We start from the raw sequence: 20,430 nt of genomic DNA on the forward strand, positions 1-20,430 counted from the left end.
CCTTTACCTTTACCTATTATCTACTAAAGCTATGCAGGTACACCTTCCTTCCTTCCTTCATTTATTTATTGATCTCATACTAGAGTGTTTTCTGATTTTCATTGGTCTGGGTCTCATCTAGAGTTCTCAAGACCTCCTCCTCTTAAGCAGGGATTATATAGCTTTAGATGTTATATTAGCTACTGACCAGCAGGAGGCACTACATGATTGGTTTTTGTCTTGATTGAAAAGTATGAGAGCATATAGAAAGAAGGAAGGCATTATAGCTTCTATAAGACCTCCCTTCCTGTAAGCTACAGACACCTAGGCCAAGGTATCTCTAAAGCTAAATACAGTGTATTATCACAACAAGTGCAAGGCCTGTGGGTTCAAATCCTGTTAAAGGATTCAACACAGAACATCTAGTATGAAGCATACCTATGCCTAAAGTGTACTAATAAGGATGAAACCAATCATGTAATGCTTACTACCGGTCAGTAGCTAACATAACATATAATGGATTACCTACACAGAAGTAACCCATATGAGATTAAGCCTAACATATCTTGTAAAAAAAAAATGTACTTTTTAAATACTTGTGGTATTATGAGAAAAGCCAATCCATGCAAAGATTATTTATTTGAACCAATAGGCATATGAATGACCAGTCATACAATGATGTTTCAGATAATGAGAAAACAACTTGCATAAGAATGTATTGCTTTTTTAAGTCTATGACCTTAAAAAGATTAAATATATATAGATAATTAACTATATGAGATTCAGAATACATAGCCTCTTTAAGATCTAGATAACTAGAACAATTTTAGCAACACAGTTTCCATAGATTTGATTTCCCCACTCTCCCAACCCAATGGGGGGGGGGCTGTCAAAAAGGGAGAATGCATATTATTCAGTCACCAAGGGCAAAAACGGTCAAAGCATTTTCCTAACACTGTGTTACGCAAAATTCTCTAGGGCAAGGAATTACACTTACAAAGTTAAATACCTTTGAAAAATGACACAATCATAAAAGTGACAACAAGAACACTGTTAACCTAACCTAATTTGTTAATTTTACTCACTCTCTACCCCAAATTGCACTAAATGAAGCTTGACAAGTTAGAGATTTCATTTTTGTGTGTGCAATTTTAATAGGGCAACAGTGTATGCAGCAAAAATTTGTATATCACACGTATCGATTTCAGTGCCGTGGCCATTTCAGGTAAGTCGTTTGAACAATATGACTATGATGAATATCTGAAATAAAAAGCTAACAGGAAGGAAAAGTGCTGACCTACGGTATCCAATTCCATTTCATAGCTAGAAAGTAGCAGATGAATCAACCTCAGTCCATTCTTTTCAGAAGCACAAATCGATAAAGCAGATTTTTGCCCTTTCATAAAAAAAATCAGATGCGTTTGTTTGTTTTGCTATTCTGACTTCTTTAAATAGAATGGAACAAATGTTTTAAACCATTAAATGATTCCCAAGAATTTATTCCATATGCTCCCTCATCTAAAATCTGCTAAAGAACCCTGCACAGTATCAACAAAATGAAAGTATTCTGAAGAGACGGCCAATATTATGGAATTCTGGTTTATTAAATGATGCATGGAAAGGGCTATTTTAACCTTTCTTGTCATTTTTCTTCACTTTCTTTTTCATTTACACAGATTGCTTTCTAAAATCCATCCATCTTTCAAATTCCTTATCCCTTTCTTGCTCTTGATTAAATCATTTGTTCCCTCTTTCTGAACACACAAATATGTAGAGGTCAGGCTTTAGCAGTCACAGCCTGTAATAAGAATAGTATTTCATTTATGTCAAGTTTTTTTCTGGAATCTGTAAAGGAATTGCAGTACCTACAAAAGATAATAAACCTATTATAGCTTACAGTATTTCTTTTCTTGAGGAAAGAACTTGGAGGTGAAAACTAGTTTGAGGTTAAAAACAGGATGAAGTAGACTTGTGAAGGAAAGCTAAAAGATAATCGTACGTGTGATGATTATATACTGCATTTACCCCATGAGGATAGGTTCGTTTCCCCAAATAATTTCTGTGAATCGAGCAGAGATCCATCTTACATTCATTGAAAACAATAGTAAGAAAACAGGGGACTAGGCAGGAGATGGGTGCATTTGAAAATTAGCTGGTTCTGGGAAAGTGGGCTTGCCTGGTGCACTTAACCCTTTTTGTCATTCCTACTCAGAGCTTCACTCCTTCCTTTCTAATTACCTCTTCCCTTCCTCATCTCCACCCACTTTTGTCCTCCCCTTTGTCTTTCCTTCCTTGGACAGCTTCTCCTTCCTTGCATGTTACATCCTTCCTCAATTTTCTTTTTTCTTTTTCTATTCTGCTGGAAATAGGAAGATATATGTTATATATATATAACGTATATATGTTTATATGTTTCACAGTATAGGAATGGTTTGGGTGTGTAACAGAGAGATTGGATGGTATGTGCAGATAGGAATTCATTTTGAAAATGGAGTACCCGGTTTTATAGGCAATTAGTTTTAATTAGTTATTATGAATTTTGATATACAACTCCTTGTGTCTAGACCCTGCTCTTTCTTCAAAGGGGGGATATGTATTTATGTATTTATATCACAGAACCAAATATGCACATGGAAGTGTGCCAGATGCACATATCTATGGGAGGAAGGAAACTCCAGGGTCATGAAATCTCCCATTAAATAATGTTTTCCTAGGTTATAGTTTCTAAAGTCCAAACAGCTTTGCAGCAATTTTCTTCTTTAGAATTTGTTTTGAAAATCTACCTTAGAAATTTTCCAAAGGAAGATTTGTCCTAATTTTATAATTATTTCTTAAATAGAATGAATAAGGCACTGGAATTATGGGCTGTTTCAGGTATAAATATTTGATTAGGTTTTCATGAATGAATGCACTAATTTAGACCCTCCTAAAATAGCATCAACCTGAAGAGGATTATATTAATGTATATTTGTAAACTTTTCTCCAGAGAAGGAGAGCATGGAGAAAGGCACAGGCTGGCTAATGCAAGCATGCTCTTGGTGCAGTTGCAATGCCTGGGTTTCACTCTGGATATAAAGCAGGATATAAAGAATTGAGCAATCTCCCACAACTAAATAAGATGGCTTGGTGGATCAGACTGGGTCTATGAGCTGGGTGTTTGAACACTTCTGTAAATATAGATTACAAAAATATATCATAAATAATATCATGCTATTTCTGTGGACAATCTGACAGTTCAGTGACAGATATAAGAGGCTTAATACACTAAGATTCTTCTATTCATAAGCTGTATGGATCAATAATACCTATGCATGTATAAAAATCTAAAGTATACAGTGGGAGATCACAATGAATCTTGTCAATTTACTAGATCAAGATCTTTCAAGATCTGAAGGTGGCACTCCTACTATTTTTTCCCACAATATTAATGCCATGAGGTACTTTAGGATGAGAGTGACTGACCAAAGTCACCTTGTTATTTTCTATGGTCAAAGGTGGACTATCTCTTGCATCTTCCAGCTCCTAGTCCAATACTTCCACCACTGTATCACATTGGCTCTCAATAGTTCATAAATTTAGAGACTTGATCCTGACGTTTTACTGTGAAGCTTTGTCTATCACAGAGGAAGGCCAGGGCCTATTCTGTCTTGTTTCAAAGTTCAGGATATGGAATAACTGATTTAAGTCACAGAAAAATGCATTCTAATTGAAATTTGGGGGGGGGATCCTAAATGCAATTCAACAATAGAACTAATTTCCAGAGAAGTGATGGAATCCCATTTGTTATCAAGTGTTCAAGCATAGGCTGGATAGCCATCATTAGGTGCTTTAATCTGGATTCATCCATTGAGCAGAGGTTCGACTTGATGTCCTAAATGGCCCCTTCCATCTCTAAGTTCCATCAGGCCAGGCTAATAAATTGACATTAAGTGTTTTTTCCTTTCCAAAGAACAACAAAGAATCTACCTGATCTGCACTCAGCTTTTCTTTCTACCATACCCCAGACACTTGAAGGTGTATAGGATAATAGACAAGTTAAAGGAAAAAGATTTAAAATACTTGAAAAGGAGCAATTAATATCAGATATCACCTCAAGAAAAGGCTTTGTTTTGCTTTAACTAGTAACTGAAAGAATACCTACAATTACTCTGAAATGGTTAAGAAATATCAATCAATCAATTTTATTTCGGTCATAGAGCAGCATACTACTAATAACATAACAATTACGCTAAAATAGAAATACTAATAAAAAGTCATATTGACAGCATAAAACAAGGTAAAGGTGATACTACCAGGGCAAAATTACAGAGTGCAAATATTAAAAAAACCCAAAAGGATCCTATAAAATTACAACTAATTCTACCATGAAAAATCTAAACACTATAAACAGCTAAGACAAATAACTATAAAAGAACATAAGCAATACTAAAATTTGTAAAACACTATGAGAATGTAAAACTATGCTAACTTATATTATCAAATCAAATCAATAAGAAATATTAATATACCTCACCCTTGGGAGAAGAGCAATGACAAATCTCGATCAAATAGTTAAGAGCAGAGGCATCACACTGACAACAAAGGCCCGCATAGTTAAAGCAATGGTGTTCCCCGTAGTAACATATGGCTGCGAGAGCTGGACCATAAGGAAGGCTGAGAGAAGGAAGATCGATGCTTTGGAACTGTGGTGGTGGAGGAAAATTCTGAGAGTGCCTTGGACTGCAAGAAGATCAAACCAGTCCATCCTCCAGGAAATAAAGCCAGACTGCTCACTTGAGGGAATGATATTAAAGGGAAAACTGAAATACTTTGGCCACATAATGAGAAGACAGGACACCCTGGAGAAGATGCTGATGCTAGGGAGAGTGGAAGGCAAAAGGAAGAGGGGCCAACCAAGGTCAAGATGGATGGATGATATTCTAAAGGTGACGGAATCGTCCCTGGGGGAGCTGGGGGTGTTGACGACCGACAGGAAGCTCTGGTGTGGGCTGGTCCATGAAGTCACGAAGAGTCGGAAGTGACTAAACGAATAAACAACAACAACAACAAATATACCTCACTGAATAAAAAGGAAGGTGGTCAAGGCCTAGAACATCAATCATAATCAGACATTTGGACTTCCTTATACATGGTAAAAATGCACATCCTGGTAAAAAGGATTATTCAGTTTTGGGGTATATCAGTCACTTTAGGATAAGTTCTTTCAACTCTGTACCCCTACTCCCCAGAAATAATCTTTATTTTTGAATACACTTTTAGGATGTCCCTGAAAATCTACTTTGAGCATTTTGTTATTAACAAGATAGGTCTGTAAACATAATTCATGCACTTGGTAATTTGAACTTTCATGTTTCTTTCACATGGAGGTAAACTACAATGAATAAATATGTTTTATTTTAATGGTTTCACACAAAAAGCAGATATATAAACTATAACTGATGGGATAGTGTTAGAAAGCCAGAAAATCAAGTGGTTAAAATACTCAAAGAAGTTTGGGAAAATTCAGGTTTAAGTCTTCCCCCAGCAATGAAATTTCACTGGGTAGCTATCAATCTAACATTCTATTTCAGTCCAACCTTCATTAACAGGGTAAGCCCCATGTAACTGCCTTGAGCTCTGGGAGAAAAGGTAGGATATGATGCAATCGAATGAATGAATGAATGAATGAATGAATGAATGAATGAATGCTGGAAGCCACCTTGAAAATAATTATGGGAGATTACTCTGAACAGGTGAACAAGAAAATTTCCTTTCTTACATGCCTGTTGAGATATGCATTAAGCATATATTGGATACTGGATACCAATGGTTTGTATCTTTTAAATAGAGATAGCCATCTTGCTTTTTTAAAGAGTATGACATTTTACTTGAATGTTAAATTACACTTCTCTGAAGTCAACCATATTAAAAAGAGCTCCCCATTTTTAGCATCCTAGGGAACAAAAATTAACTGTAAACAAAATCACACAAAATATCCCATTCCTGGCCATATTTGGTCATTTCAATTTAGTTAAAACTTTTCACTCTCCCATTCTTTGCACCCCCACTCCTTTCACAGAAAACCTTAGCTACTTAAATGCTCAATACAAAGTGCTTTTTTAGAATTCATTAAATTGCCATCCTTTCTGTGTACCATCTACTTTCCTTTAATTCAATGTGATTGCATGTAACAAGAATAATTTACTCTACATGGGGCCTCTAAGTGACATGGATACCTGTAGTCTTTCAAATCTGGCTCCTCTTTTTCTGAATTAATTATGACTGAAGTGTTTGCTTTTATAGGTTTCCAATTATGCCATTTTGTATACCATCTTTTTTATTTGTTTTGTTCTGCATTTTGCACTTCAAAAATGTTCAGTCAATAAAATCCATGCCCCTAAAGAAAAGATAAGATAGATCTGGACTCTTCAACAAAAGAATCATTCAGGTTTACCTGTGGTATTTATTTTGCAATGGCTAGAATTATTAAGACCTTTAAGTACATGACAAGAAAGAAGTATAAATAAAAATTTCACCAACCAATAACACAGGAGATGCTGAATTCCTGAACTTCTAGTCCAGGACTATTATAGTAGTTGTATATCACAGCATTATGGAATTTTTCCTTTTGTCCTCTCACCCTTTACTCAATACAAGCTGAACAAATGTAGTTTGTATCGTAGCATTTACCTTCCTCACAGTTTTCGCCTTTGTATCCTACAGAGCAAACACAGTTCCCTTCAATGCAAGAACCATGGCCTCCACATGACGGATCAATACACTGGCTGATGGGTATGTCACACTCTGGCCCTTTCCAGCCACTGTAGCACAAACAGGCTCCTTTGGTGTATTGTCCATTGCCACTGCACAGAACTGGACACGCAGCTGGATAATTGAAATGGAAAAGGAAATAAAACAGCATGTCAATATCCAACTTGTGTAAGGGTTTGCAGACTTTACTGGCAAGATACAGACTTTAGAGGTGTTTCAATAAAAACAGGCAGGTCATGCTATTCTAATTTACCATTTAGAGGGGCTATAGGTTTCTAGAGATGCAAAAGGTTTTTGCTGAAGCATCTTCATCTTGGTAAAGAGAATCCCCACTGTAGTTTGAATCAAATTTTTATTTTGCCAGCATTATTTCAGTAAATACAACCATTTTCACAGTTGCCACAGTTGATCATTTGAAATCAATTACATTAACAAATCTCTGTATCAAACAATATATGATTGTGGCTATTGAAAATCACACCATTATCCTAGCAGATGAAATTTTCCAAGTAATTTTTGGTGTAGCAACATTAGGGAGAAATATTGTTTTAAATATTAATAATACCAACGAATAGTTCCTTAAGGTGGAGTGAATTCTAAGCCAAAATACAGGTAGTCCTTGAGTTATGACCATTTGTTTAGCAACTGTCTGAAGTTATGATGGCACTGGAAAAAGTGACTTATAACTGGTCCTCACACTTACGACCATTGCAGTGTCCCTGCAGTCACATGATTAAAATTTGGGTATTTGGCAACCAGCATGTATTTAAAACTGTTGCAGCATCCCAGGGTCATGTGATTGCCATTTGCAACCTTCCCAGCCAGCTTCCGACAAGCAAAATCAATGGGGAAATTCATGATTCACTTAATGATCACATGGTTCACTTAACGATGGCATGGTGTGCTTAACAACTGACACAAAAAATGTAAAATTGGGTTCAGTCTTGCTTAATGACCACACCATTTAACGACAAATACCTGTAATTACAGTAGATACTATAGAACACTGATTCATATATTGACAAATTAGAATAAAACAAGCAAAACTTTGTTTACAGACTTTCTTGTCACAACTTCACATATTACTAAACTTTGATATAGTTTAATTTCCATGAAAACCAGCTTGTTGTTTTTTTTTAATGAGAAACCTTGGTTTAAAACAAACTCAAATCAAGTTCTTAACAATCCAACTTTGCTCAAGCTTATTCAAGTCTTTATGGGTTATGGCTCTTGAAGTGATTTTTTTTTTTAGTGGAAACAGCTGGAATGTTATACAACTCTGTATACAACTGTTATACCATACATTTTCCATTTCCATTCAAATATGGTTAAGCCTGATGATGATGATGATGATGCCCCTTCAAGTTGGCATTGACTATCTGGACAAGTCCCTGCATTTTTCTTGGCAAGATTTCAGAAGTGGTTTGCCCTTTCCTTCTTCCTAGGGTTGAGAGAGAGTGATTGGCCCAAAGTCACCCAGCTGATTTTGTGCCTAAGGTGAGACTAGAATTCACAGTCTTCTGGTTTTTAGTTTGATGCCTTAACCACTACATCAGACTGGCTCTCTATAATATATTAATTGTAAAATATATCCTTGGTTGATCTCCAAAAAGCTAAGCAGAGTTAGATCTAGCTAAGTATTGAGATGGAAGACCACTAGAAAATCACAGATCTAGATACTTTAAGCTTATAATTTTAATATTTAATAATAATTATTATACCAAGTAATACTATGTGACCTATTTCTATGATTGTCTAAATACATGTATGGAATTAAAAGAATGACTGGGGAGAATGGAAACATTAACTGGTTTCTGGTTTATACTTATAATACAAGCTTCAGAAATTGTCTTTTTTCTGACACTTACCATTAAGACACAGACCCATCTTTTCTTTTTTTCAAATAGACAACCAATTAAATTATCATGCTACTATTTTTTTTTAATCTTCTGATTCAAAAAATGATGGCATCACAATGCAGCACCACTATTACATTTTCTGTTAGGGACCTATTTGATTAGCAGTTGCTGTCATGATGAGGGTTGCAAGATGTACTATAGATCAGCAACTTTGTTGCAGCAGTGAAGAGCCAACTACTCCTGTGGTGGCAAAGATTAAGTAGGGTAAATAAATGTCTATAAATTGCTACTTTTGCACACGAACTCTATTTATTTATTTATAAAATTTGTCACCGCCCATCTCCTCCCACCAGAGGGACTCTGGGTGGTTTACAACAATTATCAATAAAACAATAAATATACAATAAAATTGCAATATATATAAAAATACAATATCTAAAATTAGTTATAAGTAAACAATAATTATAGATATAAATAGAATCCAGATGGCAGATAATAACTCAGTCCTTGTATGCAATGAGCACTCTAGGGCACCAGCCATCCCCAAACATGATGACTCCCCTCCCCGCTCCAAGCCAGATGGCAGAGCCAGGTCTTCAAATTCTTCTGGAAGGCCAGGAGGGATGGGGCTAACCTCACCTTTGGAGGCAAGATGTTCCAGAGGGCGGGAGCTACTGCAGAGAAAGCCCACCTCCTGGACTCCGCCAGATGGAATTCTCTTACCAATGGAGTCTGCAACATGCCCTCTCTTCATGATCAGGTGGGACTGGCTGATCTAACGGGGAAGAGGCAGTCCCTCAGGTAGCCTGGCCCCATGCCATGTAGGGCTTTAAATGTGATAACCAACACTGTGAATTGGACCCAGAAGCAAACTGGTACCCGATGCACCTCATGCAGCAAAGGTGTAACATGCATCCAGGGGTGTTACATGTGCCTTGGGACACCAAAGATAGCCTGCTCAGCTGCATTCTGGACCAGCTGTAGCTTCCAGATACTCTTCAAGGGTAGCCCCATGTAGAGCACATTGCAATAGTCTATATGGGAGATAACAAGGGCATGAGTGACTGTTTGAAGGGCCTCCTGATCCAGGAAAAGGTGTAACTGGTGCACAACACGAAGCTGCACAAAGGCAACTTAAATATGTGTCTGTAATGAGAAGACAATGTAGCCCAGTGGGTTTCCTTATTAGTGGGATGCAAATTCTTATGTTCCTATCCAGGAACTAAAAGAATATTCTGCCAACTGACGGAAGAGTCCATTATTCTACAGACCACTAGGAAGGACGGTGTAGACAGACATGCAATAAATCTATTGCCAGTATTCTTCAAGCTGACCCTCTGAGAATCTTTCCCCAAGAGGATAATTAATTCTGCATCTACAATAATTCAGGCCAGAGTATTCCTTTGATAGGAATTAAACTGCTGCTGCTATGATATTGGATATGTTTTCCCTAGGGAGAGGAATATCAGATAGTGTTTCCTAATCTCTATTTTTCCTACTTTGATATTGCATTTTCTTAAGATTTGGACATCTAATCACAGTATTCAGCACAGGATAGCTTAAAGTACTGTATATCCTTTCTTTGTTTACCCCTTGCTAAATTCCATGAAGGATGATGATCTCTCAAGCCTTCAAATTCTTCTGAAGAGGATTGACTTTCTAACATGCCCTTTATTCTTAAAGATACCAGGATATGTGCACTACATGAATAATCGGCCAAATAAGGCAAATAGTAAGACAAATAATAAGGCAATAAACAACACTGTCATAATTGCCATCAAACAGCAACATAGCTAACAGGCTTACTTTAATTAAAATATTTAGGAAAATAGAGAAAGTTTTACCTGGTGTCAAAATTATTGCAAAACGAATGCCAGTTGTACTTGGAAAAAGGCAATAACCCAGCACTGGGATTTTTTTTTTAAAAGGGTCCTTTACCTTATGACTGCATAAACCATTTTCCATAAGAAGGTTATTTTTGTTTTTGTGCCTTTGAGTCAGTCTTGACTCTTGGAGACTGCCTGGACAAGTTCCTGCTGTTTTCTGGCAAGATTTCAGAAGTGGTTTGCCATTGTCTGCTTCCTAGGGCTGAGAGAGAGTGATTGGCCCAAGGTCACCCAGCTGGCTCTGTGCCTCAGGCAGGCCTAAAGCTCACATTCTCCCAGATTCTAGCCTGTTGCCTTAACCACTACACCAAACTGGCTCTCTGTAAGAAGGGTATGTGGAGCTAAACTTCCACTGAAGTTCTTAAAGTAAGATAAGGAGAGACCCATTTCAAATAATTGGATACCAAGATCTTTTAGGCTTATATGGGGGCAAGGAGGACATCCAAATCAATGCAATACGATTTGATCAGCTTAAATGACAGGTGCATTTGGCATAGTTGAATCTTCCAGGTCATCTTAAAGAACAGACATACATACAGCACATCGTGACAATCCAACTGGGACATTAGTATAGATTCCCAATACCAAGCTTCCCCACCCAATCCAGAAATGGCTGTAGCTGGACCTCATATGACAAAGATGAATTAAGTTGACTATAAACACTGGAATCAGAAAAGCAAAACACTGGAAGGAGACATTTAGGTCATTGAATACAATCCTCCTGCTCAATGTAAGAGTTCAAAGTAAAGCATCCCGAGAATGGGTATCTAGCTGCCACTTGAATACATCTAATGAAGGGGAACCCATCATGTCTTTAGGTAATTGGTTGCACTGTAGAACTCCTCTAACTATTCAGCAGGTTTTTGTAACATTCAGTCTTATGCATTTACCGAGGCATTATATAAAATCCTAAACAAAGATTTAACACTGAATGGTGAGTTCTCTTATCTCCTGTAATAATACTTCTTTCATTTTCCTATCCATCAATATTCTGAAAAAGGGTGTATATTATTTTACACCTCTGATTTTGGGAACAAGGGAAACTATTTTAAGGGTTCAAAGGTCTCATCATTCTAATGAGAGCTGGAATACAAATATAATCTCTGAAAAGTTTACTTTCCTGTACTATAAAACTAGATGTTAGCAGGCAAGACAGAGAATCATAGGACAAAAAACTCATCAGGTGTGTCAAATCCCTAATATTCAAAAACCATGTGGGGAAAGCAGCACACGCTGACTTAAGCACTAAAGTATGGATGGTTTAATTAATCCAGAGTGAATTTAATTGCTTTAGTTAAGTGGAAATTGGGTTAAATATGATGCAGAGCATGCTGGGGTGTGTTAAAAAACATGACATATGAGTTGGATGAATCGATAAATTAAAAGTGCACAGATGTTTTAATTAAACCCAGAGAAGTTAACGAAGATCACCAGAGACTTTTAAGCCTATGATTAATTCAATTCATTTTAAATACCTGTAGAGATATGAGGATGCCTCCATTTTGAGAGTTATAAAAATTCTCAATCAATAAGCACTTAAACTGCCCTGGTTTTTTTTTAAATGACAGAAAGTGGCTCATTGAGTATAAGATCTGCCAGTGTAGGCAGGACATAAGTAAGTGCTATGGAAGACAGATTTGGACAAATCAGTTACCTAGAATGACATCAACCAAGAAGACTGGTGATCTTGTGTAGAACATCATTACTTGTACAATGAATGTCTACTATTCCTGAATGCTTATCAGTTTCTGTTTGGTATGCTTATATCAAAATGTAATAGAGTAGCTGGCATTTACTTATGGATGATGGCTGCTCAGGTAGCAAAGTGAAAGCATTTATTTTTATTAACCGTTGCAGAACAGTTATGACTGAGTTATAACCTTAAGATACCTGCAATCTTTTTCTCCAACAAAATGAATCATATGGTGTGGAAAGTATCATGAAACATTAAGCAATGGGAAATGTAAACTTCCAGAATGTATCGGGGATAGGGCTTCTATACAATTGTTTTTAGTAAGTCACAATTTAGAGGTGAGTCATTAGTGAGATGCACTGGTTAAAAATATTAATGTGCTTTCATCAATATAGTATCAAAATCACTAACATGAAATGCCCAGTCATTTCCCTTGACATACAGAAGGCTGTAAAGCGGTACCATAGAACTTTCTTTGGATCTCATTATACTGTATTCAATTTAAATGAAGATGATGGAGAGGGGAAATAATTAAAATTAAAATTTTCACTGTGCTTCATTTTTCCTTGAGTTAGAAGGGGCAAACTGAACATGCAACCAATAGAAAACTGCACCTAAATTCCCTCACGAGGATCACCTGATCATGCAACTTATGGTTAAGTAGTCATTTTAAAGAGAAAGATCATGATAGGTACATGGGGTGATTGCTCTTTCTGAAATTCTAATTTAAATGCTTTTACTCCTTTCAAAACAAGGAAGAAAACCTTGCCTCTTTTGAAGAGAATTAAAAACTATTAATTAGTTCAAATCATCATCATCCCATTCAGAGTTGTTGGGAGGATTACTGAGACAATGTATGTGAAGGGCCTGGAAGATTTACAGTAGTTGAAGGGCTACAAAAATAAATAATGGCTATGAAAAATTATTCTTACGATTTAGAATAAAATGCATAATAAGTAGCAATTGAAAACCAGGTTAATCACTACCTTTTGCACAATCTGCTCCATGGTAGCCAGGAAAACAATGACAGATTCCAGACACACATTCACCATTCCCATGACAATTGCGTGGACAGTCCTGTACAGAATCTGAAAGACAGACATCGCTGATTGGCCAGTCATTTCTCTTTCCACTGTTACAATGGTTTTCAAAGTTCATGCATTTAATGAAATTTCAACATCTGAACTTCACAAGAATTAGAAATTGCCCGAACAAAGAAGAAAATGTTAACACTCCTTAACAGTACATTTTATAAATATTACTGAAGATTTTGCCCGTTTTCTTTTTCTTTGACTGAGTTGCTATTTCCTCTCTGTGGGGAAAAAAAAAAGAAGAATTTACTGCACTTGAAGGCATTTAGCAGCCCTATTTTCCATATGAGGACATGGAGAGGCAGAGAGGTCCCCTCTGTCATATAATGAGTCCAAATTGCACATTCACAGCCAGGGGTCTCTTGTACTAATGATTAGAATGAGCCATTGTATTTTGGTAATCGACTGCAATTGTGTGTTACGACTCAGAAGGGAGGCTCCTATATATGGTGTGATTTCTTTTTATACTGTACGTAGCTTTTCTGTGTAGTAATTATTATAGCCAGACAATAGTTCTGCATGAACAAAACATGCTAATGTAGCAGTCTTTTAACATGTTTTCCATAATGTAACGTGTTATATCTCCAGTATGGCTGGAGACCACAACTAAACTGCAGCATCAAGCTGTGTTACTAATTCTTGTGCCTTGTTTTGTATGTGCATCCTCACTGATGTACATGGAGCAAAGAAAATCAATATGCTGAGAAAAGCCAGAGAGCTACAGTAAATGTCTCTCTGTAAGCAGTAATGTAGGTTTGACATCCCCTTTAAACCTGAAAAGGAGCAGAAATCTGTTGGAGTGCTCATGCCTCCTTTTATGCATAGCAGGTGTGTCAACCCTTATGCCTCAGACATAATGGAAGTGTCCAGTGATTTCTTTTCCAGAAAACCGAGCCCCGGTTGAATACTGGACCTCTGAGATCTCTCACTACTCAGAAATAACTTTTGTGATTTACTTTTACCACAGAGTGCATTTCCCAGACAGCTTACCTTCTCTACAAAGAAAGGAATATTTTGCATTGTCTGTTTGTTTTGCACAGATCAGGCCCTCTACTATGAAAAAAAGAGTTTCTATGCCCCCCTCCCCAGGAATGGTCAGGCTTCTGTCAAACAAATAGGCAACAAACCAGACAATTAGACTTCCAAGGACACAAAAGTTCTTATAAATACATTTAGTCGGAAAAGCTAATGAAGCCATTCTGTAAGAATTCCAGTGACTGTTGCACTGCAATTTTATTTATAGTAAAACTAGGATTTTAATTTCTGTGCCTTTTTCTCCTGCCAACTTGGTGTTATGGGCTTGAGACCATGCTCTTTTGGGAGGAAGCAATAATAAAATATTTTTTAATAAAATGAAATGAAATATTTTTTTATTTTTAAAGAAAAAAAGTATTATTTTCATATACTGAAATTATATACTTTAGGAATACATATCTGTATGTCTGTATATACACACAATTTAAATATTGGTGTAAAAGGTAAAGTAGAAGGAAAAGAATATCTTATTGCTCAGTGTATCCCACAATAATTACCAGGTTTTTAAAACATTACTGATTACAATAGTGGCTGGAAAAAAAAAACTTTTAAGTTAATTAATTTATAAAACTAATTATAAACATTTTCTAGTTCTTACATACTGTACATAGAACAGTACTTCTATATTTTAAGTGTATTTATCCCAAGAGTAACTTCTGACATTTGTTCTTTTTATTTAATATTGCTCAGTATTTCAGTTCTCTCAATATGGCTTGATGGTGAAGGTAATGGGTATGTTTCAAAAAACTTCTGAACTGAATAAAATACTGTACTTTTCTTCCCTTTTCAGGCAATTACTATCATTGCAGCATCAAGAAGTCTACCCAGCTATTATACCTATTATGTTGGACTTTCTCATAAACTGTTACTCTGTTCCTAGCAACACTTTCCAACAAAACTACAAGGAAGAAAATGTTGCAAGCTTATGATTTTGCATTTCTAGCAGACTGCAGATTCTCTGAATATCTGAGGTTATTGTGATAAGGGCTGGATTGTATGTATTTCAGACGTAAGTTTTACACCGGCATGCATTTCTTATGTTAACCTACCTCTTGATTATCCTAACGCGAGGTAGACTTACACTAATACAAGATTTAAAAAATCAAAACTCTACAAATTGCTAGCAACAAATTCTCTGGTTGATGTTATAAAAGATTCCCTGTAGATATTGCCAGTATTAAAGAACATAAATGCTAAGGAAGAACATCTGCCATCCAACACAATATTGACCAGCGATTACCAGAGCTGAAGTCCAGCTACAGGGTAGTAAATGTTGCTATTCCTGCTTGAAAAGAAGTTAAGACTAACCAAGGTTGAATAAGATATGTTTGAATAATAGCCCACATAATTTAATCATTTTTTTTAAACAGCCAGGTGATTAGAGTGCATAGCCAAGGCATACTTACCCAAGACAACGGTACTGAAAGAAACCACTTCTTTATCCTTGCCATCGTTGTAAAAGGCAAGGTGCCACAGCCCCACATCCAGGTATTGAACAAATACAGCTTCATTCTGAACCAGGGTCTGGATACTTCGACGCTCACGAGGAGATTCTACAACGCTCCATTTCTCTTTCCCATCTAAACGTTCCATAAAATCATACTATGGGATAGAAGAAGAAGAGGGAAAACACTTCATGCATTCATATTGCAGAAAGTATGACACAAATGTATTAGAATGCTCTCTGCAGTGGAAAAATAAGATGCTTAAATCACATTTGTATTTTAAACAAAGCAAATCTTATTACATAACATAACTTACTAATCCAGCCCCTCACTTTTACTCTGCATGTTTGCCCTCCTTCTGATGCAATAAGGAAATTAGGGGAAAACGCATTTAGGCAGGTGAAATGGGACAACATTTAAAGGTTGTGTACACTAAAAAAAAAAATTCCCCATACCAAGTTTACAAAATTTAACTTCCATGCCTATATTCAAATGTATAGGTGTGCACGTCTCACAATGCTGAGAAGGCCAAGCAATGTGCAATTTAAACCATAATAGTTATTACCCTTGTGCAATAGTTTCCCAACAGCAAATACAGTGAAATATACACAGTGATGCAATGATGTCCAGAAGGTGCAGCGTGGTGAACGCAAAAATGTATATTACAATTCCTGCATGCCAAAGCTGGTCTGGATAAGTGAGGAGGAGCCTTTTCTTTTTTGTTAGAACAGGTGACATTGCTGAAGGACTAAAACTTCATTTACTGGTTGAAATCCAGTAAGTTCAAAGCTGTTGGTCCCTCTCCTTCTCCTATTGTCCTCTATTGTCCAGAGGTCTTCCATTAGCTACTATCAGCAAAACAGAGCAGAGCAAAGATCTCCCTCCACCAATGGAGGCAAGCAACGTAGACATACAGTATCTGCCCAAACCAAATCTGCTGCAACAACTAGTTGTGGAAATTCAGACTATATGCCCAGTCAATGATTAATAAATGTAAAAAGAGACTTACTAAAAGAACAATGGGGATTATTGCATTAACAAAGCATAGCCTGTTTTCTGAAAAGCAAGGATCTCTTATTTTTACAGCCCTTAATTTCATATAGTTTCTTAACCATATTTGATTACTAAATATATAGTGCTTAGTTTTAGGCCTAAATCTAAGGTCCCCATACTGATTTATGTGGTTAGTATAATGTGATTAAATAGTCAATTGTGTTAAGTATGAAGATCAAGCAGGATTCTTATGGGAGAAAAACAGTTCCTAGCATTCCAGCCAATTCAGTCCAACTGAAAGATTTGCATATGCACATTCACACTTAAAAATGACAGGTTTTTCTGCCATCTGGCTAGTAATTATTTTCCCAATTTATCTATCCTATTAAACTAAGAACAATTTTAAATGTGGGTGACTTCGAGTGAATGCTAATAAGTAATGAGAAATAACTTAAAGTTCTGAATATTTGTATTCCTTTGTAAGAAAGAAAGAAAAAGAAAGAAGAAAAAGAATAAGATGGTAAATCTGGCTGACAACACCAAAAACACATGCAACCAATTTTTAATTAGTTACTGCTTATGCTGCCTGAGTGACATCACCATGTCAAGAACTTACCTTGCTCTCACACTGCATTTCTTTCCTATTCTAGCTGTTAAGTTCTCAACAGAGAATCCAGCAATCATACAAACAGTCTGAAATTTTCAGACTTCTGGGGAAGAGGACTTCCAGGGAAGAAATGGTGGACTGAAGAGCAGAGCTGACAACCGCGGTGGAATGAAGAGCTGTCAAGTAGACCAGCTCTTTGATAATCCCTCTCTGGACAAGGAGGCAACTGGAGGTCATCCACAAGTGCTCCAGACAGCTGCTCCTTATGAGGAGATTGCAAAATAGCAGTTTCTGGCGGGTTTAGAGCTCTGGGAAATGACAGAATAACCATCTTGCTCAAACTGCAATCGACATCATTGAAAGGATACTAAGTTGGTATACTTCCTTTTCTAATCACATTTCTAATCACATTTTGCTTGTTAAGTGCTATTCAGTAATTAGGAACTCTTGGAGTTTCCTTCAATCCTTTCAACTACAAGTTTAAGAACTTAAAAAGGGTTTTCTTCTGAATAAACAGCAAAAGGGTGATTAAAACTTTGATTTTAGAAAGTTACAAATGGACTAAATGTCCAGATAAATTTGAAATAAGACTTTGGAATTAAATATAAATAATCCTTTCCATGGGAAAATGCTTTTGTTTTGAATCTTTTTTAACAAAAATGTAAGACTTTAAAAATTGGACACTAGAGGGAACTAAAGATTACAATTAAAGGAGAAGAACACTCAAACTCAACTTACAATTACAGAATGAAGCAAACTTTTTTAACATTGGACTTACTAAAGGGTATTTTTGAACAGTGGACCCAGAAGTTAATTTTAAGAGTGTCTATAGATAGACTGGGTTTAAAAGATGCTATGGAAGAGGAACGATTTCTACCTGACAAGATCGAGACTGACTTGAAAGTGGATTTAAAAATGACAGGCTACAAGAATGACTTGGAAAAATATATTACACTTGACCTACAAAAGAAACTGGCTGATGTCTTAATAATTAAAAGGGATATACAAACAACAAACCAAGAGAGTGACCTGGGAAATTTTCCTATACTGGATTTACAAAAGAGGCTTGTTAAAGTTTTGAAGAATTTTGTGAGAAAGGACAAAGAAAAAATGAAAAGTTCTATGACATTATTTGAAGGGACTAATGATCAAGCCAGAAACTATCTTTTGTTTCTTCACTTTTATAGTTTCTTCTTTGTTCTATAGATATACTCTCTTGCATTTTAACTATATATTTTGAAAGTGAATAAAGTTCTCATTAAAAAAAAAAAAGATTGTTAAAAGAAAAAGGAAGGAATAGAAAGCTGGTTTATTTGATCAAGGTCAAAGTAGATATGTTGTTATCTCTGGTAACCCCTTAATGGACTTCTTCCGAATAGACTGAAATGACAAGGCTTTATGGATTTGTTTATAGATAAAGATGGGATGTGGGAAGAAGAGATCATTTGTTGTATTTTAAGAGAAGGTGATAAGTTACTAAAATATGTTATACTTGTGATGAAGGGGGAAGTTACTTGTTTATATATTTCTTTCCTTTTCTTTACTATATTCTTATTTTTTCTTTCTTTTCTATTTCTTTCTTTTCCCTTTTTTCTCTTTCTTTTCTACACCTACTTTTTCTTTCTATTCTTTTTTCAGTCAGTTTTTACTATTGTCATTATAATCTGTAATAAAATTACTATATATAAACACAAGTCTGAAATTTTCATGCAATATTTAATTGAAAATATGGAAATACCATTTTAGGACCATCTCATTAAGAATACAGTTTTATCACCCCCTACCCAAAAGTCAGTGAAATTAAAACAAAAACAAAAACTTTTGAATTGTGAAATTAAGAAAGGTTTGTAATGGTAATACTTAAAAAATCCACTCTGAAAAACATCATTTCTAACCTATTTTTCTAACTGCAGAAAGAGATAGATGGATATGTATAAAAGATAAAGCATACTCAATAAAATTAACCCAACTGTACCCATATCATGACGTTAGCATGAGCAAACCAAAGGGCCTTGAAGTCATTCACTTCTTAAAAGACAGTTGCCTGGAATCTTTCATATGTCCCAGTCCCACAACTGTTGGCTTGCTAAGTAAATTCTGTTAACTAATTCCCAAGTTCAAGTGTTTACTGTTTTACAACATGGGAAATAAAATTAATAAATCAATCTGTAAAAATGCCATCAGTAAACCTAGTTATTAGGGATTTTTCTATGTCAAATCATTAGCTGCAATATTTTTCAAAAAATAGTTGGGAACCCTGGCAATACAGTAGTAACCTCACTGACTGATCTCCTCAAATATACAAGATAATTGAGTCCTAACTTTTATGGATGTTGAACAGACATTGAGACACAAGTACAGAAAGGCAGCATTTGCCTAATGATGCCTGTGCAGGTGGCTTGTCATTTTTTGCCATTATGACTTTTCACTAACTTGGTAAACCTCGTTCAGATAGATTGCAGGTGGGGTTTTCATCACCCAAAGCTCTCCTGTTCAAAAGCCTATTCAGTGAAAAAACCTGCTAGCAGAAAAATGTATTCCAATCTAGGCATGAAGGCATTTTTATGGGAAGCAGAGATAGAGCAGTAGAGCATCACGTGGCCTCCCCCCTCCCACTGAAAATGGAACATGCCCACATCACACCTGTCTACTACTTCTGTGTAAATTAGGTTTTGCGATAGAGTAATAGAGTTTACTTACTTCACATCCAACTTAATACATACATAAGTGTATGCTATTCATAAAAAGCACACAAACCTTTCTCAGTATTTCAGGGCTTTAATCCAGCAACAAATGTTATTTAAACGTATCCGTCAGGAGGAAGAGGAAGAGGTTGAAGACCAGACGTTCACCTTTTGCAAAATCTCTTGACTGGGATAACACCTTTGGAGGAAACTCTCCCCAGCCCCTGCGAGTTTATTGCTCTTTGGAAGGTTTGTGCACTGAGGGTCAACATGGAACAGTGTAGCAATAAAACCTGACATTTTTCACTGGCAACATGCTGCTCTGCTCAGACTGTGTTGGCAGACTCTCCTGCTCTTCCACATATGATACTGATTCTCTCTCTCAGACAGCAGGCCGGCTCAGCAGTT

General features: G+C 36.2%; 1 protein-coding gene across 1 annotated transcript in view; it reads right to left on the minus strand.

The window, feature by feature from the left end:
• The window catches only part of TENM2 (teneurin transmembrane protein 2), an 874,568-nt gene that overhangs the window by 154,356 nt on the left and 699,782 nt on the right, over positions 1–20,430 (minus strand). Inside the window, exons 8-10 of the mRNA XM_063292454.1 lie at positions 15,700–15,895; positions 13,154–13,255; positions 6,649–6,843 (exon numbers count right to left, since the gene is read on the minus strand). Of these exons, the coding sequence (XP_063148524.1) occupies positions 6,649–6,843; positions 13,154–13,255; positions 15,700–15,895 (493 nt within the window). The remainder of the gene's footprint in view (positions 1–6,648; positions 6,844–13,153; positions 13,256–15,699; positions 15,896–20,430) is intronic.

Source organism: Candoia aspera, chromosome 2 (assembly GCF_035149785.1).
Source record: "Candoia aspera isolate rCanAsp1 chromosome 2, rCanAsp1.hap2, whole genome shotgun sequence".
Classification (NCBI taxonomy): domain Eukaryota; kingdom Metazoa; phylum Chordata; class Lepidosauria; order Squamata; family Boidae; genus Candoia; species Candoia aspera.